At 40.7% G+C, this 27,539-nt stretch overlaps 1 protein-coding gene across 1 annotated transcript in view; it reads left to right on the top strand.

Annotated features, from left to right (window-relative positions):
* The window catches only part of Dnah5 (dynein axonemal heavy chain 5), a 205,526-nt gene that overhangs the window by 93,229 nt on the left and 84,758 nt on the right, over nt 1–27,539 (top strand). The window contains exons 31-43 of the mRNA XM_048368360.1: nt 374–537; nt 3,246–3,402; nt 5,576–5,788; nt 6,900–7,124; nt 8,692–8,864; nt 14,873–15,051; nt 15,592–15,779; nt 16,105–16,299; nt 17,362–17,496; nt 18,536–18,643; nt 20,911–21,064; nt 23,138–23,284; nt 26,179–26,420. Coding sequence (XP_048224317.1) covers nt 374–537; nt 3,246–3,402; nt 5,576–5,788; nt 6,900–7,124; nt 8,692–8,864; nt 14,873–15,051; nt 15,592–15,779; nt 16,105–16,299; nt 17,362–17,496; nt 18,536–18,643; nt 20,911–21,064; nt 23,138–23,284; nt 26,179–26,420 — 2,280 coding nt within the window. The remainder of the gene's footprint in view (nt 1–373; nt 538–3,245; nt 3,403–5,575; nt 5,789–6,899; nt 7,125–8,691; nt 8,865–14,872; nt 15,052–15,591; nt 15,780–16,104; nt 16,300–17,361; nt 17,497–18,535; nt 18,644–20,910; nt 21,065–23,137; nt 23,285–26,178; nt 26,421–27,539) is intronic.

The raw sequence follows: 27,539 nt of genomic DNA, 5'->3' as shown, positions 1-27,539 counted from the left end.
TAATATTTTTTTGGCTAATCATACCAGCAATATCGTGGTCAGAGTAAAAACCTTGAAAATAGAAAATAGAGATACTCCTTGAAAACAATTAGAAATGACATTTCTTCCCAAATCATCTTGTGTAGTATAATCCTTTTTATATCTATTTCCTGTTTTCACTTAGCACAATGGCAGTGACAGGGCTGGGCCAGACATTCTCACTTAAAAGGGGATGATGTGCTACAAAAGACCCAAGAAGACTAGAATGCGTGGGCATCATGCATAGATAGTGTGGGAAATGTGGCTTGATTAGGCCTCTGCTAGAGATGTAAGAATGCTTTGTTCTTGAGAGGGGAGAGCGGTCTAAATGTGCTGTGTTACTTCATTCTTGCAGGAAGCCAAGCGCTTTTCTAATATAGACAAATCCTGGGTGAAGATCATGACCCGGGCACATGAGATGCCGAATGTGGTCCAGTGTTGTGTTGGAGATGAAACCATGGGGCAGCTCCTGCCACACTTGCTGGAGCAATTGGAAATATGTCAGAAATCCCTTACTGGGTAAGTTCACTTGAAAGATCTCAGGATCCCGGAGACAACAAGAAGCAGGGTGAATTGTTAGCATTTGCCCAATTTGTCTTATTTCCTAAGACTTCATGTATAAAGGCCTTGAAAAGATAAAATGGAACTTTGTAAGCCTTATATTCTCACTGAATGCTTAACTGTTTTTGTTCTGATGTTAGACTCAAGACTAGATATGTGTGTACCCATAGGAGCTAGAATTGGGACCAAGATTTTCTTCAACAGATCTCTGTATATTTTCTCTAATTTCGCTCATGGGTGCCTTTAGCAATAGGACATAGAGCCTCACCACAATTCCTTTACTCTAGCGAACTCTCGGTCCTAAGAAGCATCATTAAGCACCATGTCCATAGCCAGTAGTGATGCCTCCCTTAAAGTGAAACTCTTGCAAGTAAGAGGTCTGAAATACATTTTTTTTTTAAAGAAAAATAGACACTGGCATATTAGTGCTGTTGATCAGCTTTATAAAATTGCCATTAATGTACTGAAGGGCACGTGATGAAAAGTTTGTTTTTAATGTTCCATGCTGTGCCATTTTTTTTTAAACCATGACGTTCACTTAGCATGGCCAACTGTGTTGCTGGTACCATTGGAGATTCAGGCTCCCAGGTTCAAGATGGAGGACTGGCAGGCAGGAATCACTGGGTAGCGTGCAGGTTCAGTCACCACTGAAAGCCTTGCTGAGGAGTCATACCATAGCCTGTCTGTAGCAAGGATGGTCTCATTCCCTTCTCTTCCTTGTCCCTGACCTGCTGCCAGACAGACAGACAGAGACAGACAGACACACATACATGTGTGTGTACACATACACCTCTATTTTTCTAATTTTTAATTATTTTTACTATGCACTTATCTTACTATATCATTTGACATTTTTGCATTGTTTTGATAACTCCTCAGAGACATTCTACTGTGAAATTGTCGGTGTCTCCTCTGCCTCCTCCTCCTCCTTCTTCTTCTCTTCTTCCTCCTCTTTCTTCTTTTTTGTCTTTTGATTCGGTTACCAGCGGTTTCTTGTTTTTTGTTTTTTTTTTCAAATTTTTATTATCAAACTGATGTACAGAGAGGTTACAGTTTCATACGTTAGGCATTGGATACATTTCTTGTACTGTTTGTTACCTTGTCCCTCATGGGGGGCATGAGGGACCAGCGGTTTCTTGTAAGCCCACTGTAAATGTTTGACTTCTCTCATTTACACAGAAACTATTCTCTTCCAGATCATAATTCATGTGGAAGTTAAGCACACGTGTCCATGAAGATAGTGGTTTTCTTTTTCTGTATGTCTCCTCCCAGCCTGGTCTGACTGGATAAATACACTCTCTGCTTCCTCCCCGGAGTAAGAGCAGACTATGGCATGAAGGATGATAAATAAAGAATAAAACGTAGGAGGGAAGTTACTAAGAATAACAACCAAAGTCCTACAAATAAGGTTGAGATTTTAAAGTAGTAAACCTAAGAAAAATAGAAAGCTACCCACCAAGTTGAGCTGTATAGTACAAAAGTAAGACTTTAAGAAAATAAGAGATAGAGGAAAGCAGACGTTTGTTTCTCTCTGCTTTTAGAATCCTGTCCCCTCCCTGTTTTGAGGCCAGCCTGCGTTGTTTTCCCCACGAGTCCAAAGTCACTAGATCCACTTGCCACGCGGGGCTTGTCAGGCCTCCTGGCTGGTATGTAGGGGATTATTCACAGCTCTCCGTGACCCCTGTTCACACCCAGGCTCATTCGGCCTCTGTAGAGTGGACAGGTCCATTTCCTCTCCCTATTCCTCACTTACTATGAATTTCCCCCCATGGCTCCTTCTTTTCGTTGCCTTAAGTTTGGGAAAAATGTCCTCTTTTTTTTTTTTCTTGAATAATTTAGCTTTTGCCCCCCAGCCTGTGCCGACGGCTTGGCCAAACCCGGCCAGTGTTTGATGGAGGACCATTGGGCACCCCTGAGCCGTGTCGGGGAGGTCCCGGCAGGCCCTGGTTCCTGAGGCACAGAGTCCCCTGGTAAAAAGCGTGTTTCCAGGATGGGAATTGTGCTATGACATGGGGGTGATTAGTGACACTAATAACAAGAAAAAATAGACATGGAAGAAAACCCCCGAACAACCAGTCAAATTTCAGAAAGCGATGAGGATGACAGTCACAGTAAGGCTGGGTGTGTGGGGGTGACCCTGGCCGGCTGAGGCAGGAGAAGGGCTTGAGGTCAGGAGCCTTAGACCAGAGACCAGCCCGGGCAAGCAGGCGAAAGCTTGTTCCAAAAGACTAAAGCAAAGCAAACCTGAAGAGAACACTAAGACTGACTAAAGCAAACAAAATAGAAATGGAAACTAGTCCACTGCAAGCAGCTGAGTGGCAGGAATGTGCTCTGGATTGTGGGGGCTCCTGGAGGCATCTGGGTTTCCCCAATAATGGGCTCATTCAATTTTCTTTTAAGAGGTTTCCAATGTTGTATGGTCTTTTGCTGTGCACAGCTCACACAGAACACTCCATGTCTATTTTATTCTGTTCTCTACAAAAGAAATACAAGATGTTTTATACCTTACGTTTGACAACATTCATGATAAACCCATGAACCAAAGACATTAAATCACGTGGGGAAATCAGATGATCACGCAGTTTCTCCTTTCATCTAGGTTTGTTAACTTTCGGAAAGGTCAGCTTTGTGTTATTTATACCTGTATTCTTTTTCTCCCCACTTAGGTACTTGGAGAAAAAACGAGTTTGCTTTCCTCGGTTCTTCTTTGTCTCAGATCCTGCTCTTCTGGAGATTTTGGGGCAGGCCTCGGACTCCCACACAATCCAGGCTCACTTGCTGAATGTATTTGACAACATCAAAACTGTCAAGTTCCACGACAAGGTCTGCCCCACTTGAATTCCTGGCTACCATCTTGAAGCTACTCTAATGCTCTGTTTACAAAAGATTACTTCCTTGTCTTTATGGCTTCGCTGGTGACTAAAAACAAACTCTGGGGGCCAACTTTCCCTTCAGAACATCATGGTTTCATAACATCCAAGGTGTTTATTTGAATGACAGTAATAGTTTCAATGTGATCAAGCATGCATAGTGTGTGGCATCCATGAATTTGCAAGCCAGTTAACTATTTAGAAATTTAACAAGACAAAGAACTCAGTTGCTTATAATGTCGTATCTGAAACAGAATTTCTGTAGGGATTGATTGCTTTTGTCAGGTTTTACAAGTTTTTGGCATGCTTTCTTAAAACTATTTTATTATTTTGATTTTACACTACTATCATGTCTTAATATCATGGAGTTGTATGAGCCCCAAAGGGAGTCATTCAGTTTGTGTGAGAGTCATCTTAAGAGCTGCCAAAAGCTTTTGTCTAATCCATTCTTTCACCCAAATCCCTAGGAAAGTAACCCTTTTCTTTTAGCATTGTATTCAGTTACCTAGTGCCTCATATAAACCCTTAGCAACATTAATTTATCCATGGTAGCATGCACTTCAGTTTATAGAGTAACTACGGCATGCCAGATGTTGCGTTTGTTAACGGGGACATGTAGGCACAGGGACTCATGGTCTGGTGGGAGGGAGAGAGGGGTGAACGGAGTCGATAGAGTGCAATGCATGGCAGAGCTATTCCATCGTCAGCAGTTATGAGCTGATCATTATGATCGAGCCCTTAGCCATGTGCAAGAATGAAGCTTGTCTTGATGTTCTAAGAAACAATGTGTGGTACTCAACCCGAAGTCATTTTCATGCAGTGTGACATTGACATTTGGCAATTAAATTGCTGACAATTGTGGATTTGAGTTACCAAGCCTGCCACTTACATTCAGCACCAGGAGTATGGAATTGCCTATCAGGAAACCTTAACCTGGTGTATGGGCATCAGTGAGGTTTTTGCTTTTCATGTTCTTGACATAAAATTACTAGAACCAGGTACGAGAAGGGGGGTGGGGGGAGGGCGGTGGACCTTTGTTTTGTGAGTCTTGAATCTTACAAATTATAGATATTAAATTATATTCAGGAACATGGAAAGGATCTATGTTGGGGAGAAGCCCTGCAACTTAGGATTCATCAGCTTCTTGCTAATCACTTCTGTCTAGTGCCGAGGAGGACTTCATTGGCACAGTACCAAGTCTAAGCCCTGAAGAAAAGGATTCCTTTTCATCAAATAACAGAAACAAACCTTTGCATTTATTTAATGGTTTGGGTTGTTTTGTTTAATTTCTATGAACAGTAGGAGGCTGGTAGGGAATCAGGGTTCGCATGCGTTTTAATGACCAGATGGGAACAAGAAATATATTCTCAGCATTGTATGAAGCAGAACCATGAGAACTGGAATCTCGTTACTTGAAATACCGCGTCCTTCTTATGCCTTGCTGTGTAGAGACTGAATGCAATGACCCGACTGGGACTGCATTTGATTAGAAAATATTGGATGTGGGACCAGGCTCTAATTTGACATGGAACTGGAATTACTTTGTAATTACTTGGTTCTCCTCAATTCTATTGACCAGGTTGTTTTAATATCAACTGGCTAATTCTGTGTTGGAGACTGACAGACTCATTTCAATGGGGAGACCAGAAAATTTTCACAATTTTTATTTTATTTTATTTTGCTAGTGCCGGGCTTGAGCTCTGGGCCTAGGTGCTATCTCTGAACTTGTTTTGCTCAAGGTGAGCGCTCTACCAGTTGAGCCCAGTGCCACTTCTGGCTTTTTTGAGTAGTTTATTGGAGTCTCGTGGAGTTTCCTGCCTGTGCTGGTTTGAGCCAGAATCCTAAGAGCTCAGTCATCTCAGTAGCTAGAATTACAGGTGCTAGCCCTTGGTGCCCAGCTACCGTTTGTATTTTTAAACATTTTATTTATCCACTTATTATTTATTTTTTAGAGAACAGATTTTCTCCCCTAGGGCTGTTGTTTATTTGTGACTCCATTATAGATTTCATGGCTATTGTTTTGACAGTGACTTTGCATCAAGTTTTGCCTTTTATTTTATGCAGCAGTTTTTCTTTCAAAAGTTACGAATACAGATTCCCCCCCCCCCCCCCATCTTCTAACACAGATCTATGACCGAATCTTGTCAATTTCCTCACGAGAGGGTGAGACGGTGGACTTGGCTAAACCTGTCATGGCCGAGGGCAACGTGGAAGTGTGGCTCAATTCTCTCTTGGAGGAGTCCCAGGCTTCCGTGCACCTTGTGATCCGGCAGGCGGCGGCAACTATTCAAGAAACTGGCTTCCACTTGATTGAATTTCTCTCTTCTTTTCCTGCTCAGGTCAGTGTTTTGAAATTGGAAAGTATTTTCTATAAAATAGTCATCTTAAATCTCATTTATTGCCTGTTGTGGACTTCAAGATGGCCTAATTTAACTCTGGACTAATACTGTGATTTTCATAAGAATTTATTAAATATGGATAAACTTAAATGACTTCAACTAAATTTATTTGGCTACACACACACTTATTAGATAGAGGCTTTACTGTGCATTTGTGCTGGATAGATACTTGGTATATTTTCTTCAGCTTAAAACAGTGAGCAGGATGGACACTGGCGGCTTACACCTATAATTCTAGCTACTCAAGAGGCTGAGACCTGAGGATTGTGGTTTGAAGCCAGCCTGGACAAGAAAGTACATGAGACTCTCATTGCCAATCAACTACTCAGAAAAAGCCAGAATTAGCTCTGTGGCTCAAGTGGCAGAATACTAACCTTTAGAAAAAGAATCTTGGGGCTGGGAATGTGACTTAGTGGTAGAGTGCTTGCCTAGCATGCATGAAGCCCTGGGTTCGATTCCTAAGCACCACATAAACAGAAAAGGCCAGAAGTGGTGCTGTGGCTTACGTGGTAGAGTGCTAGCTAGCCTTGAGCAAAAAGAAGCCAGGGACAGTGCTCAGGCCCTGAGTCCAAGCCCCAGGACTGGCAAAAACAAAAAAAAAAATCTTATGCCCTGATTTCAAGCCCCTTGTAGCAAGCCCCCTGAAAAACACACCCAAAAAACCAGGGAACAATGTTTCCTTCGTCATTATGATCAATAAAAATATTGTGAATATTTTTTATGTATAAACATTGTGGTAGTTTGGGAAAAGTCGGCTTAAGACATGTCCTTTACCTGCAAATAACTTAACATCTGTTCTAAGGAGAAATGTGAGTTAAAGATAGATGACTTAAAATTATACAACAAACTTATAATGACATTGTAGTGCTTTATAGATTTAATTGCCAGTTAAATAATACAAATAGACTTTCCATGGGTTTTAATATAAGTTATTAAACTAATGTAATCATGTTGCTACATTAACATAAGAATTATTATTCATTATGCTATAATCTCTACCTTATTATGCAATATGCAAATATTCCATATACTTTCTAAACATTTCCATTAGGTTGGATTATTAGGAATTCAAATGATATGGACCCGAGATTCAGAAGAAGCCCTTAGAAATGCCAAGTTTGATAAAAAAATCATGCAGAAAACCAATCAATCTTTCCTGGAACTACTAAACACGCTGATTGACATCACCACAAAGGACCTGAGTCCCATGGAGCGAGTGAAATATGAGACTTTGATTACCATTCATGTGCATCAAAGGGATATCTTTGATGACTTGGTAAGTTCTTTACCAATGCGGCAGTGTATACAGAAAAAATCAAACAAACGTTAGATACGGTCTGTGTTTACCCACTGAAATTAGCTTGGCTAAATTCAAGGAAAAGGTTTAAATTCAGGCAGAGGCATCTTTCTGATCAGAGCTTGTCTGTCAGACTTTCTTTTCAACCTTAAATGGAAATTTCAGATATGTTCTGATGATCTATGCTGTGTGATGGTGGCACAGTAGGCTGCATTTGCAAGTCATAATCTACGACATAATCTGAAACACTAAAATGGCATGTGGCATACTGAGAAGTTCCCATTCATCTCGTGCTTTTAGTTACTGGTGGAAGATCATTAATTTCTTGCTGTAGGAATGATATCTAGTAATGCTACTTAGAGCTTGCTAAGGCTGCTTTTAGGGATTTTGATAAATCCCATCCTGCAGGTCTTTCTACATATTACGTCATTGATTATAAAATGGTCTTTCTTAATATAGCTCATGACCTTCAGGTGTTGTGAGGGTTTTCTGCCTTTAAGGAGAAAACAAGGTAGAAGGGAGAGCTGGGAAGTTATAGAAATGTGAGATGTGAAATGAAATGAAAATTTCCTTCTGCTGTAAAATAGGACACAAGATAAGAGGCCAGAGCTCTTACTTTCATAATAATTTTTGGACAGTGTCTCAACCCCATTATGTAAAAAAGATTATGAAAGATTGGTGCTGATGTAATGGATGTAAAAAGACAGCACATTCAAGCTCTTTTGTGCTAATCTCCTCTCTTAATAGTTTAGCACAGTTTGCCTCTCGGAAATTAAGGGCTCAGGATAATTTCAGATTTCTTATTTGCCAAGAAAAATGATTAGAGTGGCTTAAAAATTTGGTTTAAAAATCTAGACAAAGGCATTACTTGAACAATACCCTGCCACTGAGACATTCAAAGTCTTGGTCTGCTACAGGTTCATATGAAAAGTCATTAAAGGTTTAAAAAACAACTCAGTAGTGAATATTGTCATAATCTTAAGAAATAGGTTTTTTTTCTAATATCATTGTTTAGCAATGTCTTCTTATGTTCTATTATGTTTTCTACAGACTGTATTTTATAGACTATGTATTTGTAGCATTATGATATTGGGCATTAAGAGGTGTAAGGTAAAAAAAAGTCTTACCCTTAATGTGGGCCATTTAGATTGGTGAGGCATAATTAGTTCTGTTGGATTTTCCTTTACCCATATCTTTTAAACTTTCTTTTTGATCAATAATTGAATGGGCTAGATGATGATAACTGAGCCCTCTGAGTTAGTTGGGTAATCTTTTAGTTCCATTAAAAATTATTCTTAAGTATTTGTTCAAAGAGGTTACAAGTCCCTACGTCAGGTTCTGAGTGTAATGTATGTTGATCAATGTCACTCCTTCCATTGTTCTCTCCCATTCTCCCCGACCTCTACCCTCAAGTCACAGAGTTCAATTTTTACATAATATACATGGAATGTAATGACTGTAATTTATGATGTGCATACATAAATGCTAATGCCTATGGAACAAATGACTGTCATCTCAAGTTTCACCTACACCTTTTGAATTTCAGTGTCATCTGCATGTCAAGAGCCCTACGGACTTTGAGTGGCTGAAACAGTGTAGATTCTACTTTAACGAAGACTCTGACAAGATGAACATCCACATCACAGACGTGGCTTTCATATACCAGAATGAATTTTTAGGCTGCACTGACAGGCTTGTCATAACGCCACTCACAGACAGGTGATGGAAAGAGTCTGTGATTTCAAGCCCTCTTCTCCCCTCCCGCCCAACCGTTTTACTCTATTCGGTTGTTTGGAGGGAGGCATTAGCTTCATGTTTGTGGAGGGCTTGGAGACTCCTAACACAGCATTTCCAAGTCCTTATTTCAGGTTCCCACCTGTGTCTTCATGTGGGATTTGAGTTTGTGCTTGTAACAGACCTGGCCCCCTTTGCATGAGTCTAACAGAGGCAAAGTGTAAATGCCTCTGTGGATGTTCAACAGGCAAGAAAGGCAGCTAATGGCTGTGTTTCACTAGGTGTAAATCACAGGGGGCCTTGAAGGCTTCTTTAGTCACTGCACTCCTATTGTCTTCACAGAGAGACAGGGAAGCTGGCTCTTTAGCACAAAGAAATGGAGTAGTGCAGGTGAGAGCATGCTTCTCAGTGGCCGGCACACAGGGACTTCACTTCTGCCCCCTGCCTGTCATGTACCAGTTTCTTCAGGCAGCTCCATGGTACCCTCCCTGGACTCTGCCATGTCTATAACACGAACTGGGCTATCACCTCAGCCCCTTCCAGGACTAGAATTCAGTACTTCACTTAGTCTAATTTGAACTTTGTGATATCAGCCACATTATATATTCTCTGCTCAGAAATCCACTAGATACTTATAACTGTTTGGCTTGATTTAATCATTCTACATTGTATGCATATAGCAAAGCATGGTTGTACTCTTTGAAGACACACAATTACAATTTGTCAATTAATAATACTAGTTTAAAAGTGTACAGAGCTCCCAAGCAGGAATTGCCTTGTTAGATACTGGGCAGTTACCCCAGCTCCTTTCTTTCAAAACACCACCATGTCCCTCCCTTCCTCTCCCTCCTGAAGGCCAGTCCTGGGGCTTGAACTCAGGGCCACAGTGCTGTTCCTGAGCTTTTGTCATCAAGGCTAGTTGCTCTCACACTTGAACCACAGCTCTACTTCTGGTTCTTTTGGTGGTTTATTGGAGATGGGAGTCTCACAGACTTTTCTGCCTGGGCTGGCCTCAAACAGCGATTCGTAGATCTCAGCCTCCTGAGTAGAATTACAGTGACTGTCTTTAAATGAATTCCCCTTTACCATCATTGCCTCCTACAGTGTGTGCTTAGTTCATGCACAGAATATGCGTCTTATCTCGTCATTTCTTTGTCCCCAACCCTCTGTTGTGGTTCCACAGGGCTGGTGTGAGCTGGCTCCTGTAAACTCTTTCCTTTTTTCTTGCAGCTCTAGCTACCTGTTCCTTTGCTATGCTTTCCATAGCTGCAACACAGTGCTGCCTCAAAGGCCCTTGCATTCACTTGTCATCTCTTGTCCTGGAACCATTTCTTCAGTATATGGTTGTATCCCTTCCTCATTTCCTTTGGTTTTCTGAATGTATATCACCTCAGGAGACTTTCCTGCAACTCCCCCATATTGGTAGCAATAACTCCCACACCCTGTAACTGCCCTACCCAACTTCTTTTTCCAATTTTATCCATTTTAAATAAGCATTTCCTTCCTTTAGAATATAAACTCCTGGAGGTGTGGTCTTCACATAATCTACCCACTACAACAGTTCTGTCACATACTGAGTGCTAAATAAATATTTCCTGAAGAACTGGAAGAAGTGATTATTTCCAAATCTACTACTCTATGGGAAAGTTTTAAATAGAACAAAAAATCAGAACGTGTGAGAGAGAGGAAAACTTTTATTTTTCAAAATGATTAGTTCATTTTCTATCCATCTGCAATTTTTGATGACATATTTAAATCAAAATTCATTCTATTTTTCACACGTGTCATAGTGTGTAACCTCTTCTGCAACTTTCTTCTCTCACTAAAACTTGGAAAATTTTGAAAGCAAAACCATCAACTATTCACAAGTGGAAGTGACTCTAAATTTTATTTCAATCCAATGCATGCCTGTGTTTTTTTTTTTCTATTTATTGTCAAAGTGATGTACAGAGAGGTTACAGTTTCATATGTTAGGCCTTGGGTACATTTCTTGTACTGTTTGTTACCTCCTCCCTTATTCCCCCCTCCTTCTCCCCCTTTCCCTCTTCCCCCATGAGTTGTTCAGTTGGTTTACACTAAATGGTTTCACAAATATTGCTTTTGGAGTTGTTTGTCTTTTTATCCTTTGTCTCTCAATTTTGATATTCCCTTTCACTTCCCTAGTTCTAATACCAGTATATACAGTTTCCAATGTACTCAGATAAGATACAGTGATAGTGCAGGTACAATCACAGGAAGGGGATACAAGAGGATCATCAACAATAGAATCTACGGTTTCACATGGCATGTTGAAAGTAATTACAACAGTGGTAGAACAGTCGTTTCCATAACATGGAGTTCATTTCACTCAGCATCATCTTATGTGATCATAAGGGTATAGCTATTGGGCTCTTGTGATCCTCTGCTGTGACTAGCCTAAACCTGTGCTAATTATTCCCTACGAGGGAGACCATAGAGTCCATGTTTCTTTGGGTCTGGCTCACTTCACTTAGTATAATTTTTTCCAAGTCCTTCCATTTCCTTACCAACGGGGCAATGCCATTCTTTCTGATAGAGGCATAAAATTCCATTGTGTATATGTACCACATTTTCCTGATCCATTCGTCTACTGAGGGGCATCTGGGTTGATTCCATATTTTAGCTATGACAAATTGTGCTGCGATGAACATTGTTGTGCTGGTCTGTGTTTTTCTTGATTGTGTGAGAAGTGAGACATTGGAATTTGTGGAAGATTTAAAGAAAACTCCTCACTAAAGTGAATATTCTATTTAAATCCAGTGTGGGGAAGGGCACACTGACAGGAGTGTTGTCAGCCTCTCATTGTCAGTCAGACCTGTGAGAACCCAGTATCTGCGGCAGCTCTCAGGACTGTGGGTAGGTCCTCGCCATGTGGATGGAGCTGCCCTATCTCAGATGACCTGGCTGCCATCATAAAAGCGTACTCCCCTTCCCCCCAACTCATTGATTGGAACAGTCATCCTTCCTTCTGCTTTGGGCACACAGTGAGAAGACTGGAGTTTTTTTTTTTTTTTTCACCAGAGCTGTCACTTAAGACCAAGGGCAGAGGAAATCCGAGGCTGATGGAAGTGTGTCCTCTGCCTGGTAGGAAGTGTGGAGAGGACCCTGAGCTTCACCCCAGCAGCTGTGTAGTCTTGGTGAGAGGCAATGATGTCTCTCATTTTCTTCTTTTGGAATTGGTATAGACTAGGGTTCATATACAAGAGTCCTTCTGTGTCTCTGGGGATAAGTTCCAAGACCATGGGAGAATGCTCTCTGATTGGCTGCTCTCTGATTGGCTTCTATCTGATTGGCTGCTCTCTGGTTGGATGCTATCTGATCGGATGCTATCTGATGATATCAGGCAGCATCAAGGACTATGTATAATAGGCATTTTTTCCTATTTGGATGCACTTAGGATAGTTACTTAGGAACTTAGACATAGTAAGAGATGAACAATTATTTAGGTAGAAAGCAATAAAATATATTGCATAAAGTAATATGAATATCTTTTTATCTCTCAAAACATATGCTTGATATTTTTGGACTGCATTTGACTTCAGATACAAGAATGGCAGAAAATGACAATTCCGATCAGGGCCAGGGACAGAGAACATGTTGGTGATTTTTATGGTGAATGAACGCATGTTCTTTACTACCCTTTTGGTGAGGGATGCTGAGGAAATCTCACAAACACACTCACAGAGAAGCTTTGCTAAGTCCCACTGGCCCACGCAGCTTCCCCAGTGGCTGTGGACGGACTGTAGCTCCACTCAGAGCAGAGAAACTACATCATGGCTCTCCCAGCCTGCTCACCCACTTTGCATGCATGTAGGATGATTTAACTGAGCTATTCAGGTTCATTGCCAACCCAAGATAAAGGTATAAGCCCAGGCGTAAGGAAGACTTGCAGGACAGTAGCAAGTGACTGGAGGTGGTAGAGATGCGTTTTCTTCCCTGAGAAGCCGGAAGTATCCCAGGGTCCAGCACTGAGAGGAATTGGCTTGCATTGGTGGGATGGACTAAGTCTCAGCCTTACTGATTCCCAGAAAAGCTTGAGAGGCCCTCTCTTCATCGGTGAATGGAAAATGTACCGTACTTTCCTCGCAGGAGTCTTTGGGGATTTAATGAGACACATCACACCACTTGGACTGTTGTTATCATAGATGTTGCTCTGAAAAGGATGGCAAAATGTGGGGGGAGAAGTGAGGTCTTTGGTTGAAAGGCAAAATCACAGCCTGAGCGGGTGGCCTCCTGATTCACACAGACTCTCTTCTGTGTCCAGGCTCCATGCGCTAGCAGGCTGAGCCATTCTTTGTTTTTTTGGGGGAACCTTTTAATAATAGAGACCTTAGGAGATGTGTAGTCAATGTGCTCACTGTTCACCCCCCACTTACACTGGAAAATTACTTCCTTTCCCGTAAGATCCTTTCCAAATCCAGTAAATGCTTTCTAGCATAGCCGTTGGTCGCAACACTTTTGAATAGTCTCCTTTGATAACACCAGGTGGTGCTGGTAATCAAGTAATTTACCAGCACATTTTCAACGTTGAAAACTTTTTCCTTTCCAGTTGTTCTTAGAGTCTCCCGCCAAACTTATTTGTTAACCTCATAAAGTAAGACATGGAGGTATGAATAGGCCTTAATAGAGGCTCACAGAGATTCAAGATGTGATTACTCAGCAATGTGTGACTTAAGTACATCCATGATAGTTCTGGGGTCTTTATGAAAGAATATTTTAACTCCTTTGGGTTTGCACCCAGGGAAGAGCTTGCTGGGATATATATTTTTTTTCCTTTCTGGATGCTGTCTTTTAACAAAACTTATTTTTAATTTACTTCATTGTTATTGTAGAGGTGAGGTACCAAGGGATTACAGTTATGTGAGTCAGGTAATAAGTTCATTTCCTTTCCTACAGTGTCATCTGCTCCCTCATTTTCTCCCAGTCCCTCCCTCCCATCTCCACCCATGCGTTGCGTAGTTCACTTTCTTCGGTGTCCAGTGAACTCCACTGCTGCACTTTTCACCCTTTTTCCCTCAAGTTTTGTACCCTCCCCCAACCCTTCCGAAGATACGCTTGAGTACCCCATACATAAGGTAAAGAAGACAGAACCACCCAAAACTAAAAACTAGAAAAGACAAAAAGAGAGGTCTTTTAGCTAGTTCTATTTTTCATTTCTTAAGGTAATGCCATGCTGTTTCCATAATATCTGCTACGTTTACCAACAGCGTGCCAAGGTTCCTCGTTCACCACTTCTTGTCTTTCTAGCAGTAGCCGTTTTAAAGGCTAGGAATGATATTACACAGTGGTTTTAATCTGTATCTTCCTGATGGTTAGTGAGGTTGGGTGAATATTATTCTTTAGATATGGCTAGATTTCTAGGGAAAGGTTGCCACATCAATTTTGTCAATTTTTTTTCATATGTGAAGATTCTTAATATTTATTATAAATATCATTAACCTAAAGTTATACTTTAAAAATCAGCAAATAATCTATTTAGCTTTTCCCTCCCTCCTTCCTTCTCTCCCTCCTTCCTTCTTTCCTTCCTTTCCTTCCTTCTTCCCTTCCCCCTCTCTTGCTAGTCCTGGGGCCTGAACTCAGGGCCTGAACACGGTCCCTGAGCTTCTTTTCCTCAAGGCTAGCACCCTACCACTTGAGCCACAGTACCATTTCTGGCTTTTTCTGTGAATGTGGTACCGAGGAATGGAACCCAGGGCTTCAAGCATACTAGGTAAGCACTCTACCACTAAGCCGCATTCCCAGCCCCTGTGTAGCTTTTTTAGAGTTTTCAGAATTCTCTCATAGAGATCATCTTTTTTTTTCTTCCATATATCTTAACATTTGGCAGGATCAGTTTGTTGAAGGATGTGGTTTGGGATGTGGACAGTGGCCCGATTCTCTGTCTTGTCCTTGTGGGTGAGTTCGTTTTCCCGTGACGTCTTGGGAGGTCTCTGCGTGCTGGCATGAGGGTCCTGTGGTGCTTTCCTCCCCTCCAGGTGCTACATCACGCTGGCCCAAGCCCTGGGCATGAGCATGGGCGGAGCGCCCGCCGGGCCTGCAGGGACAGGCAAGACAGAAACCACCAAGGACATGGGACGATGTCTTGGGAAATACGTTGTGGTTTTCAACTGTTCAGATCAGATGGATTTCCGAGGACTTGGCCGCATCTTTAAAGGTAAGAGTTACATCTTTTATCCAGTGAGAGACTTCAGTGGAGGTGGAATATCGCATTAAGAGTGTATATTATTGTTAAGAGTGGGTGGTATAGCTCAATAGTAAAGCACATATTGATCTTGAGTGTGGTCCTGTGTTCAGTCTCCATTGTCAAGAAAACTGCACCACACCACAGTAAACCAAACCAAAACAGGAAGAAAGAAAAGGAAAAATACTTCTGTTCAATTGATAGCTAAATTTCAATGTTTGTCCCCCCATCTTTGTAATACTTACTGGTAAATCTTCACTCTTCCCAGTGTTGTATGAACCAGATGTTAAGATCACTTGCCCTTTGTAACTTTTGCTTTATTAATGCGGGTTGAGTATTTACAGATGCATCGTCAACTTGTGAATTCTTTTGGGCCACTTTATACACGATCTGTTCACCTTCAGTTTTGAATGAATCAGTCGAAGGCTCATTTTGGCAGTTGTATAATGTCCTTTTCCTGGGCTTTCCAAAATTATTTTCTAATTAGATTTTCAATTTAATTTCCTTTCTCAGGGCTGGCGCAGTCTGGTTCCTGGGGTTGCTTTGATGAGTTTAACCGGATTGATCTGCCAGTTCTCTCAGTTGCTGCCCAGCAAATTTCTATTATTCTCACATGTAAAAAGGAGCGTAAAAAATCTTTTATTTTCACTGATGGAGATAATGTGACTATGAACCCTGAATTTGGACTTTTTCTGACTATGGTAAGGAAACACGAGAACTGTTACTAATGTTGAGCTTTCTGTCACAATCTTCCCCTCTCTCCATGGTCCTATGTCAATCTATGTTTCCTGAATAGAAGTTGAGCGTGTCATTTTCACTCCTGCTTAGAAGCCTTTGGCATGAAACAAAGCTCATTAATAACTCATGACTTAGTCCGTCCAGGTAAAAGTGAGATATGGAAATGAATTTTCTGGTTGTTATTCTAGACTAGTAGTGTGTACATAATGAATCTTTTAACATTATGCCAGTTGTGTCCTTGTTGCCCCAGGAATGTATCACTCATCCTCGGATTGCGTTTCTGTGTAGAATCCTGGCTACGCAGGGCGACAGGAACTCCCAGAAAACTTGAAGATCAACTTCCGCTCAGTGGCCATGATGGTTCCTGACCGTCAGATTATCATCAGGGTCAAGTTGGCCAGTTGTGGCTTCATTGACAACATTGTGCTGGCCAGGAAGTTTTTCACACTCTACAAGCTGTGTGAGGAGCAACTTTCAAAGCAGGTGTGTTGTTCTGAAGGTTTTTGTGGGCTGAGGCATGGTTCACCCGTCTACTGAGTTTAAAAAAATCCTGGACTGCAGTTTTTATTATAAAATTGATTTTGAAAAATTAATTTTTTTTCTGGTGTTGGGGCTTGAACTCAGGGCTTGGACACTGTCCGTTCTACCTCTTGAGCCACAGCTCCACTTCCAGATTTTGTTGTGGTTAATCTCACAGATTGTCCTGCCTGAGTTGACTTTGAACCGAGATCCTTAGTTCTTAGCCTCTTAGAAATAGCTAGGATTACAGATATGAGCTACTGGCACCAAGAATCATTCTAATTTTTATTCTTCCAAATAGAGTTACTCCATTTCTCAGATTCTTCCCATTCATGGAGTTTGCCAAAAAAAAATCCCAACTATCTTGTTCCACCTACCACACTGGGGTACTTCTGTGATTGTGTCTTGCTCTTTTTTCCTCCAGCTGATCTGGACTTGGATTCTCCTATTTTACTTCTTCTCATTGCTGGGATGTGAGGCGTATACCAACACATCTTGATTTTCCTGTTGAGATTGAGAGTCTCAGGAACTCCTTTGCCTGGGTTGGCCTCCCAGTCTCAGCCTTCCATATAACTGGGGATCAGTGTACCTAACTATTGGTCATGATACAGTTTTATTAACTTTTGTTGTGTGTTGGCTTGGAATCATGACATCCTCTCCTCCCCCCCCCAATCTTTATTTTCCCAGAAGCTAGGATTATAGGTGTGAACCACTGGCACCTGGGTGTATATGACTAAGAGTAAGTTCAAGGGGATGTCTATACTTCAAGAAGGAATTTATGCCTTTCTCTATCTACATATTTTTAGTTCTGATCTTTGAGATTAAGCTAATGATAGTACTTGGGATGGTTCTTTTGGGTATGATTAATTTGCTCACAAACAGGTGAAACAGAATTCTTTCGAGTTACATCATGTGTGAGCGTATTTTGAAAGGAAACCAGTGTTCCTTCATTATCGCGGATGTTTTCTCTTGCTTCATGCTTCCTGTGAGTAGCCTAGGATTGAAGATGTCTCTCCTCTTCTTTAGGTGCATTACGACTTTGGTCTGCGAAACATTCTGTCAGTTCTGCGGACACTGGGGGCTGCCAAGAGAGCCAACCCCATGGACACGGAGCCCACCATCGTCATGCGCGTGCTGCGGGACATGAACCTTTCCAAACTGGTGAGACTCGCAGATAGGGGCATTCCACCTGCTTCCTCTCCAGTTCTGCTCACCAAGCACCCATGAGATTAACTTAAGATGACATCTGAAGTGCTAACGACCAAAGTACTGGCAGCATAGGTATAAATGATGCCTTTTCAAGAAGTTCTAGCTAGCTTAAAAGATGGCCATTCCAAAAGAAATGATACATTTTCAAGAAGTTCTTTCTAGATTAAAATAGGTCTATTCCAAAAGAATTGAAAAAGATTTTTTTAAAAATCCAAGTGAAGGCTCCAAACACCGTAAGTCACTTACGAGTTGGGGAGCTAAAATGATTGCCCTCCTTATATTCTGTAGAACTTAGTAGGAAGTTGTATTAAATTTAACAAATGGGGGCTGGGAATATGGCCTAGTGGCAAGAGTGTTTGCCTCGCATACATGAAGCCTCGGTTCGATTCCTCAGCACCACATATATAGAAAATGGCCAGAAGTGGTGCTGTGGCTCAAGTGACAGAGTGTTAGCCTTGACTCAAAAGAAGCCTGGGACAGTGCTCAGGCCCTGAGTTCAAGACCCAGGACTGGCAAAAAAAAGAAAAAAAATTACAAATGTATAATGATTTCATCCTCTTATAGTAAACACCGATAGTCACTGTTCTGTTGTAGGAAGCTTTACACAGGATGATAGAATGATATACTTTTATTTAAAGATAAAAGCACCAACCACATTTGGATACACTAATTCCTATCATTCAAAAGAAAATTTATTTTAGTTTTGATTAGGAATTATAGACTGTCATGCTCCCTAAATTTGTTTTTATGGAAACGTTGTGTGTGTGTGTGTGTGTGAGTATTCCCTTTCCTTCTTGACTTTTCTCACCTTTATTTGTTTTAATTTTTAAGAAAGAGGAGGATAATGCTACTCAAGCATGAAGTAGGTGGTATATTATTTACCAATGTCTACGCTAATATGACCTAGATGGTGGTGGGCATTTCTACTTTATCTGTCCATTCCCATTTGTGGTAAAATCACTGTTCTGATTTCTTTCTGTTTTCTTTGCAGATTGATGAGGATGAGCCCTTATTTTTGAGTCTGATTGAAGATCTCTTCCCAAATATTCTCTTGGATAAGGCCGGATACCCTGAACTGGAGGCAGCCATCAGCAGACAGGTAAGGCCTCCTGCCAGATTCCCCCATAGTACAGCCTCGTACCCAGCGAGCCATGTCCTTATCCAAGGGCACCGTTCCTCTCCAGATTTGGAAATAAAATGTGATGTGTCAGTCGGGATCATGTGGGCCTCCAATGACTTCCTGGCTCAAGGTTGACTTGCTTTTGTCTGTGGCTCTAGCATTTGCCACTTGCTTGGTCTCTAGACCAGAGCATCTACTACCTCTGCATTTTTTTTTTGTAGTGATTTTCTCCTGGTTACTTGGGATTTCCTAGACTCTTGGGTGGCATTGAACTGCCTTATCATTAGGAGTGTGGGCTTCCCCTGATACACAGCCCAGGTGAACTTTGTATAGTCTGTCTTCTCACGAATGAAAATAAGTCACTTAAAGCTTGTGCCTCAATGTACTCTCCTTTGAAGAAATATTCAGAAAAATGTTATTTTAAGGATGATCAGCTCATGTTTATCAGATACATTTTAGTTCCTTGAAGATATTCTCAGTAAAAATCAAATGTGGTAATATTTAATGTATATTTTACTTTAAAATTATATTAAAGTCTGAATCACAGGACCAAGAAGGAATGATAGTTAATTCTCCAAATGGTTTGCTCATCATTCAGTTAAATTAATTATAACACTCCCTAACAAACTAAATGTTAACTAAGTTATATGGTGATTATCTGAGTTTTTGTAGTATATGACAAATCTGTAAATACCTAGCATAGTGAGAAGAAATAAATTGTCATTTACTTTGGGTTCAAGTGTAGTATGAAGATTCAGTGCATGAACAAAGGAACTGAACGTTTAAGTTCAACCCAACTTTGAGATTACAAACTGAATATCTTTGGCAAATCAGTCATTCTGTGTCTCAGTTTCCTCACCTATACAATGGAAATGAAGAAATGAATACTTCCTATCTTCTCATTTCTGTGTGTGTGTGTGTGTGTGTGTGTGTGTGTGCGCGCGCGTGCATACTGGTCCTAGGGCTTGAACTTAGGGCTGGGGCACTGTTGCTGAGCATTTTTGCTCAAGGTCAGAGCCCTACCTCTTGAGACACAGCTCTGCTTTTGGCTCTTTCTTGGTTAATTGGAAATAAGAGTCTCATGGACTTTCCTGACCAGGCTGGCTTCGAATGATGCTTTTCAGAGCTCAGCCTCCTGAGTAGCTAAGATTATGGGTTTGAGCCACGAGTACTCGGCTTATCATTTTATTCTTCAAAAGCGAAAGAATTAGTTATTTTCATTTGCTGAACTTTCAAAGGTTTTACAAGGGACTACGAGTTAACATTTCCATGTAAATGTCGATTGCATGTGGACTCGTCCCTTCCATCCCTCTCCCCCTCCTGTCTGTTTCATCATTTCATTTTGAACATTAGAATAGTGTTTGATAGGGTGTAACTTCCATATTCTGTTATTTGATTGGTTAAAACTACCAATATGCTGGGCACTGGAGACTCATGTCCGTCATCGTAGCTACTCAAGAGGCTGAGATATCCTCATGACTGTGGTTTGAAGCCAGTCCGGGAAGAAAAGCCCACGAGACACTTATGTCCAATCAACCACCTGAAGACCAGAGGGGCACTGTGGCTGAGTGCTAGCCTTGAGTAAAAAAAAAGCTCAGGAACAGCACCCAGATCCTGAGTTCAAGCCCCATGACTGACCAGAAAAAGAAAAGAACAAAAAAATCTACTCAGGTATAGTCTGTATCGAAACTATAAAGACTGCTTGAAATTCTTATCAAATTTCCGTCAACCTGAGATGCTACGCATTTTTCTATTTACTAGATTACATTTTAATAAAGCATTCAAAATGCGTTGTTGTTATGTGAATCTTTATTCTTAAATTGCTCCTCAGATGTATGTTCAATAAAATATTAATATATGTGTATTCAATTCCCAAAGAGAAATGCAGACATTTCTTACTAGCTTGAGATATATTTTGATAAGGTTGAGCTTTTTTCATCTCTTGTAATTTTTGGTGTTACAGATCGTTATTTTGGGAAAATGGATACCGTACTTTTTTTTTTATTTTATTAGACTCACTCTCGAGTATCCAGCCTGGTGTCCAGTAGGTCCAATGACATTGTTGATTCATCCCTGCCATCTCTCCTCTAAATGCTTTTATTTTCCCGCAGTGAAGCTCTAAACCCACTTCACACTACCCTCCCCTTGCAGCTTTCTCCACCCCATGTCTACGCATTTGTAAGTACGCTGGTAAGTCTAGATCTCTGTGGGATGCTGTCCAGTATGGGTACTTTGTTATGTTCCAGGTTGAAGACGCTGGCTTAATCAACCACCCTCCCTGGAGACTGAAGATCATCCAGCTGTTTGAAACCCAGAGGGTGAGGCATGGGATGATGACACTGGGGCCTAGCGGAGCAGGGAAGACCACTTGCATCCACACCTTGATGAAGGCCATGACAGGTATGGGACAGCCATCCAGGTATGGGACAGGCACAGTCATTGCCTTGGGGACAGACACACTGAAGTAGTTATAACCCCTGTGAGTGCCCAAGAGGGACACGAAGTATATGAGTATATTTTTATAGGAAGAAATGAGGGTGGGGCAGGAGAGAAAACCTGGGAGAGAGTGAGGGAAGGGACGATATGGTTCAAAAAGAATTTTACTCATTACCTGACTTGTAGCTGTAACTCCTCTGTGTAGCTCCTCTATGATAACAATGGAGTATTTGAAAAAAAAAAGAACTTGGCTTTTATTCTATAGATCATGGGATACATGAGCTGGGGAGTGCCTTGGTCTTGCCTGTGTGCAGAAGGCAAACTACGAAAGCGAGCCCAAAGTAGGGGCAGGAAGGGCCGTCCCAGGACCTCAGGAACAAAGCAAAGCTTCCTCCGCTGCAGCGGGGTCCACGAGATTGACATGATCAAGACTGAGCCAAGACATGCTCTGAAGAAAGTGAAGAAACACGTAGTTTAACCAACATTGTGAAAGTTGAGCACTTTTTCCCTAGGGTGTACTTTCATAAAATGTTTATAAAAATGTTTTATGCCATCTGAAATGAAAATGATGGAGATCCAGCTAGGATAATCATGAAACAATTTTACAGTTTCTCTTCTGTGAGTGTTCACTTGTTACTTCTGAAACTGTCACACATTTTAAGATTTTTGCTGACCTTTTGCAAAGTGTGATTCAATTGAAAAAAAAATATATAGTGTCACTACAGTGTCATGGATGATATCGCTTGCAAAAGCTTAAGTGTGGCTAAGTTGCACTTTAGCACTGTAAAATAGCACAGATAATTATTCTGATTGTTTTTGTGGTTTTTGAAAATTGGACATACAGTTCAATTTACTAAATGGTGTTTCAGTTAGGCTTTTCTAGAGAACCACATTCAGTAGGACACATAGCCCCTCCCTTCCACAGACCACTCCAGATTTGTAAGGAATAATTGGCTCACATAAAAATGGAAACCAAAAAGGCCAAGGGCTGCCTACCATCTGAAAGCTGGAGATAAAAGAATGGTAGGTATGCAAATCAAGTCCCAAGAACCACTGGAGCTGAAAGTATAGATCTTAACCCAAAGGCTGAGGGGAATATGTTATGATATCTCTTGGATCTAGTAGTTCCTGCAGACAGGAAGGAAAATGGGTGACTCACCCCCTCTGTGCCTTTGTTTTATTGGTGTTGTCAACAATTGGATGTTATCTGTGATGCTTGTTTTACTGAATCCACAGGTTAAGAAACACTTTTGTAGAAATACTCAGAAATAGTGCTTAATGTGGAAGCTATATGGTCAGTGAAGATGACATAGGAAAGCAATAATCATAATGGGTTTTAATGTAACATCGTTTCTAACGTATGTTCATATGTGCTCGCGTTTATTGATCTTTCACACAACTATGTACCTCGGTATCTATTTTCTGATTTTGTATTTCTCAAATACTATTTGTCACTGTTTTGCTCATCACCCGTAAGGAAGGCATATGCAGGATCTCAGACCATTTAATAGTGGTTTTAGGAAGGGAAAGATATATCAAATTCATTTCTTGAAGTTGGCTACAAAAGAAAGTCCTTGACTTGCACAAAATTCATTTAGTTTACTTTTCCCAAGATAAGCAAAGAAATATCTGAGCAAATCAAAGCTGATAATGGACAGAATGAGTCATCGTCTAGCTGATATTTTAGGAACAAGATTTAATCTGGTATCAGAAAACAAAGATTCTTTGGGCTGTACAGCTAAAGAAGGCCCAGACTTTTAACAGTATGTTCACTATTTCAGCATGGTATCTTTTTAAAAAATCTTATAACCAAATACATTATTCTTTTATATAACGTAGAAAAGTACTATCGTCAATAAAGCATAATGAAGCTAGTGAAAATAAGTTGGAAAGTAATCTGACATATATTTCCAGTGTAATTTTGCATGTTTTATACTTTGATCATTTGCTGACAGTACATCACAAGTGCGTACAATGTTCCCTTGTATTGGTTTATTGTACATCTGAGATATTTAAATGTGGGTTTATCTGGTATAGATTGTGGAAAACCACACCGGGAGATGAGAATGAACCCCAAAGCCATTACTGCCCCACAGATGTTTGGTCGGCTGGATGTGGCCACAAATGATTGGACTGATGGAATATTTTCTACCCTTTGGAGGAAAACATTGAGAGCCAAAAAAGGTAGAATATCCACTACAAGTATTATTACTTTCTAACATGAACTTCTAAATAAAATACTTGGTGGCTGGATGGAAGTCACAAAGCAATGGTCTTCTTTAAAGTAGCGAAGACTAAGTCACATCACTATGACGTTGGTGAATGTTGAAATGACATTATTTATTTTTTTTATTTTTATTTTTTGGCCAGTCCTGGGCCTTGGACTCAGGGCCTGAGCACTGTCCCTGGCTTCTTTTTTTTTTTTTTTTGCTCAAGGCTAGCACTCTGCCACTTGAGCCACAGCGCCACTTCTGGCCATTTTCTGTATATGTGGTGCTGGGGAATCGAACCCAGGGCCTCATGTATACGAGGCAAGCTCTCTCGCCACTAGGCCATATCCCCAGCCCTGAAATGACATTATTGATTAGCATCTCTAAGCTTACTTTTTAAAGCATTCTTTTAAGAATATATCTTTTGTACCCTTTTGATATCTTACAAGAAAATAGATGGAAACAGTTTCTTAAGGAAAATTGGTAGTATTGGAGAGTGATTTTTTTTTTTTATCACAAATACCTTCACTGAATATTTTCCAAGTGCTACTTTTATTTAAATGTGGCCTATTTAAAACACACACACACACACACACACACACACACACACACACACACAATTCCCATATTGGATCACAGGAGAAATGATCGTTGAGCAGAAAATTTCACATATCAATGTAGATATCCTATATCTACATGAATCAGAAGATGATTCTGTGTGGATGGACTTGTATTGGGTTCCTTAAGCAGATATATTAAGATCCAATGGCATGGTTGGCAATGTCTCTCACTTATCAATGTATGTCATCAGCTCTTCTCTCACTGTGTTTTCTCACTTCTGAGTGAGTAGAGCAAAGGCAAGGTGATCAGCACGCAGGGGAGGGAAGGCTATTCACACTTACTTCCTGGGCTCACCCTTGGGTGGGTAGCCAAGGCCTGCTGGTAACTGGTTAACATAGCATTCGTGAGGTTCTGACTTAAGGAAGGTATTGGATCGACTGAACATCAGTTGTCAACGTGAAATTAAAATGCCTCATTTCTGAAGTGCTCTTTTAAGCAGTTGTGTTACTAGCAAGAAAACATATTTCCTTCCTGACTTGATCTAGAAATTCAGTGTAAATGTAGATCCAAATAGAAATGTGGGTTTCCCCCTTTCCCCTAAAAAGATGGCAGATGCTTTCTCTTTCAAAAGGACTTGTGGTTAGATCCCTGTTTCACATCCATTATGGGTTGAGTAAGCCTGATTAGGATTCTCAAAGCGTTGCACTGGAAATAGACTACTCACCGTAGTTGCATAACAAAGAAAAATTCGAACCACACATGTGGGCATGGTGTTGGCGGGTGAGAAAAGGAGCTAGTAGTTAGGAAGAGAAACATTACTGTGAAGTCAAATTCCTACCTCTACTGGCACAGGCTTGTATGTTCTGCTGTGTTTGCTATTTTCTCTACCTTCATTTATGTGCCTACATAACTCCTGTCAGGTTTTGTACCTTGTCTCCTGAAATTGTGCTATGGAGGACTTTCTACACATCTAGCTTGTCAAATACAGACTGCCAATTGTCAGCTAGTCTAGCTCTTAGTACTTCTGTCAGAGCTGATCATTCCCTTTCCAGAACCTTACCCCCTTGACCCTAGAGATTCTTTATCTTGCTCCAACCTCCACTGATGGAGAGATCTGGATGAGAGAGAAGTCAACCACAGAGAATTTATGAGAACTTTGGGCATTTCCTTGCCTTGGGCCTCCTGTTTTTCTCTATGCATTTTATTTAGAAGAAATTGACCCAGTCTCATGGCTGTAAGTGTTGTCTCTAAAGTGAAGTCTTCCCTATTTTAATCTCTCCCTTGAGCTCTCAACCCAACAACACTCCTGGGATTTCTGAGAGATTATCAAGTGAAAGCAGAGTTTCTTCCATAGTTCTGTCTCCCTTGCCCCCTCCACCTAATGTATTACACATATATACCTCACCTGCTCCTATTGCTAGTCCGGTTCAACTTCTGTTCCTGGAACATGCTCATTTGCCTTCGTTCCTTTGGGCTGCTACCACACAATAGTGTTATATGTAGACCAGATCGACTATAGACAACAGGCCTTTATTTCTCCCAGTTCTGAAGACTAGACATCTGATAGCAGGGTGTCAGCATGGCTTGGTTCTGAGGAGGGCCTTCTTCCTGGTGGGCAGACTGCTGGCTTTATGTCCTCACATAGACAAGGGGTAAGGGATCTCTTTCCTGCAGAAAGACCCTGAGAACTTTTTCACCTTTCCTCACCTCTCAAAGGCCTAGGTCCATGACCTTGGAATTAGAATCTCAACACAAACACTTGGAAGGGCAAAACATTTCAGTACATTGCATCACTCCAAACTTCTTGTTTTTGTCTCTGGCTTTGCACTTTTTATTTCCAGGCTGGAACATCCTATTTTTAGACCTTTCCATCACTTGGTTCTCTGAGTGAAATCTTTCACGGGTCCTCTTATTTTGAACGATGCTGGGTGCCTGCAACCTGTTTCATCTGTGCTATCTTTCTCTCTGCCTATTTGTTCTGCTCTCTGTCTCTTAAAGTGCAGGTTCTCTGAAGGCAGAACATCATTTTATTTACTATAGTATCTCCAGACTCTACAACAATACAGATACACAGAGGAATGAATGAATGTTTGTCCAGTGAACAAATGGCTTTTTGAGTTGACTGTGGCTCTTATACAACTTCTATATAAAGACTTTGAAAAGTCCAATTCGCTGAAGTAACTATATAGGTCAAGCGTTTCCTGAAAACCAATAAAACTTATATTCAGTTCTAGCACTTCTTCAAATCTAATAGCTATATGTATGTGCATAACTGTTTATGTTTGTTTTTCCCCTTTGATGTCTTAGGGGAGCATATCTGGATAGTTCTCGATGGCCCTGTTGATGCCATCTGGATCGAGAATCTGAATTCTGTTTTGGATGATAACAAAACACTAACCCTTGCCAATGGGGATCGGATTCCCATGGCTCCAAACTGCAAGATTGTTTTTGAACCTCACCACATTGATAATGCTTCTCCTGCCACAGTCTCAAGAAATGGAATGGTTTTCATGAGCTCTTCTATCCTTGACTGGAGTCCCATCCTTGAGGTAGACTGAACCCTTTTCTTGTGTAATTACAAAAAGAAAAAAAACAGAACTCTCAGCATTCTTTGAGTGTGTGCCTTGGAGCTTTCTGTGTCAGGTAGTGCAATTGCTCGTTTATGCGAATGCTTACGGCAGACCCTTGGGTACAGTGGGACATTCACGCCTTGAGTGTACCTTGCATTCCTCCGTTTCTCTTCTAAACACTTTAAAACTTTAATTTCCAATAACTGCCTGGTTCATGTGACTCAATAATCCTGCCAAATGGTGTCTGAGGACTGAATAAGTAAAATTGTATTTGATCACTTTGGAGATTCATGGTCGTTTTAAAAAGTAGTTGCTCACCTAAAGTTTGGGACTAGCCATCCTAAGATATTAAGTTGAAGTCAATTTGTTAAAATTGCATATAAGGAGTTTTTATGAGATTCAGTAGTCATAGTATTGGCTTTAAATTTACATTTGGATACAGCATTTGAAATAATATCTTCAATTCATGATCAAGTACATTATATTACTACCAATATACTAAGGATATATCAAATTAGAATTAGGTTAAAATTGAATGCCTTGATAGATACATTTTACTAAACCAACACTATAATGTAACACAGGAATTTTTTGTCATATTTATTATTTTTGTCATATTATTATCTTTATATACATTTGAATTTTGAAAATAATTTCGCTTGCAAGTTTCCCAGTTTAGATAAGGTGTCCATTTTATTTTCCCATCACTTATTCTCTTAGTTCCAGGTGGATATAGCCTAACTTTTATTAATGCCTTTCCAGAAGTCACAGAACTCTGAGTTGCAAAAAGGTCCCAATTGGCAAACATAAGAAGAGGTGTAGGGGAGGCTCCATCATATAGCAAAACAGCGTTGACATAATTGAGTCTGTCACTACAAACTTTTCTGAAGATTTAATATTTCAAAATTAAACTGTCCTTCCACTAAAGTAAACTTCCTGAAAGTAATCATCAAGCACAGCCTTTAAGCATATAGACGGTTTGGTCACATCCCAATTCTGCCAGACTAGAATTTCTGAGAAGACGCAGGACTTCTCATATGCAGATGCACAATAGATTTCCATACAGCTGTGCTTGGTGATTATGGATTCAACAAACTT

Source organism: Perognathus longimembris, chromosome 19 (assembly GCF_023159225.1).
Source record: "Perognathus longimembris pacificus isolate PPM17 chromosome 19, ASM2315922v1, whole genome shotgun sequence".
NCBI lineage: Eukaryota > Metazoa > Chordata > Mammalia > Rodentia > Heteromyidae > Perognathus > Perognathus longimembris.
Note: the sequence above shows the minus strand (reverse complement) of the source record. Positions and strands in the feature narration are given on the sequence as shown.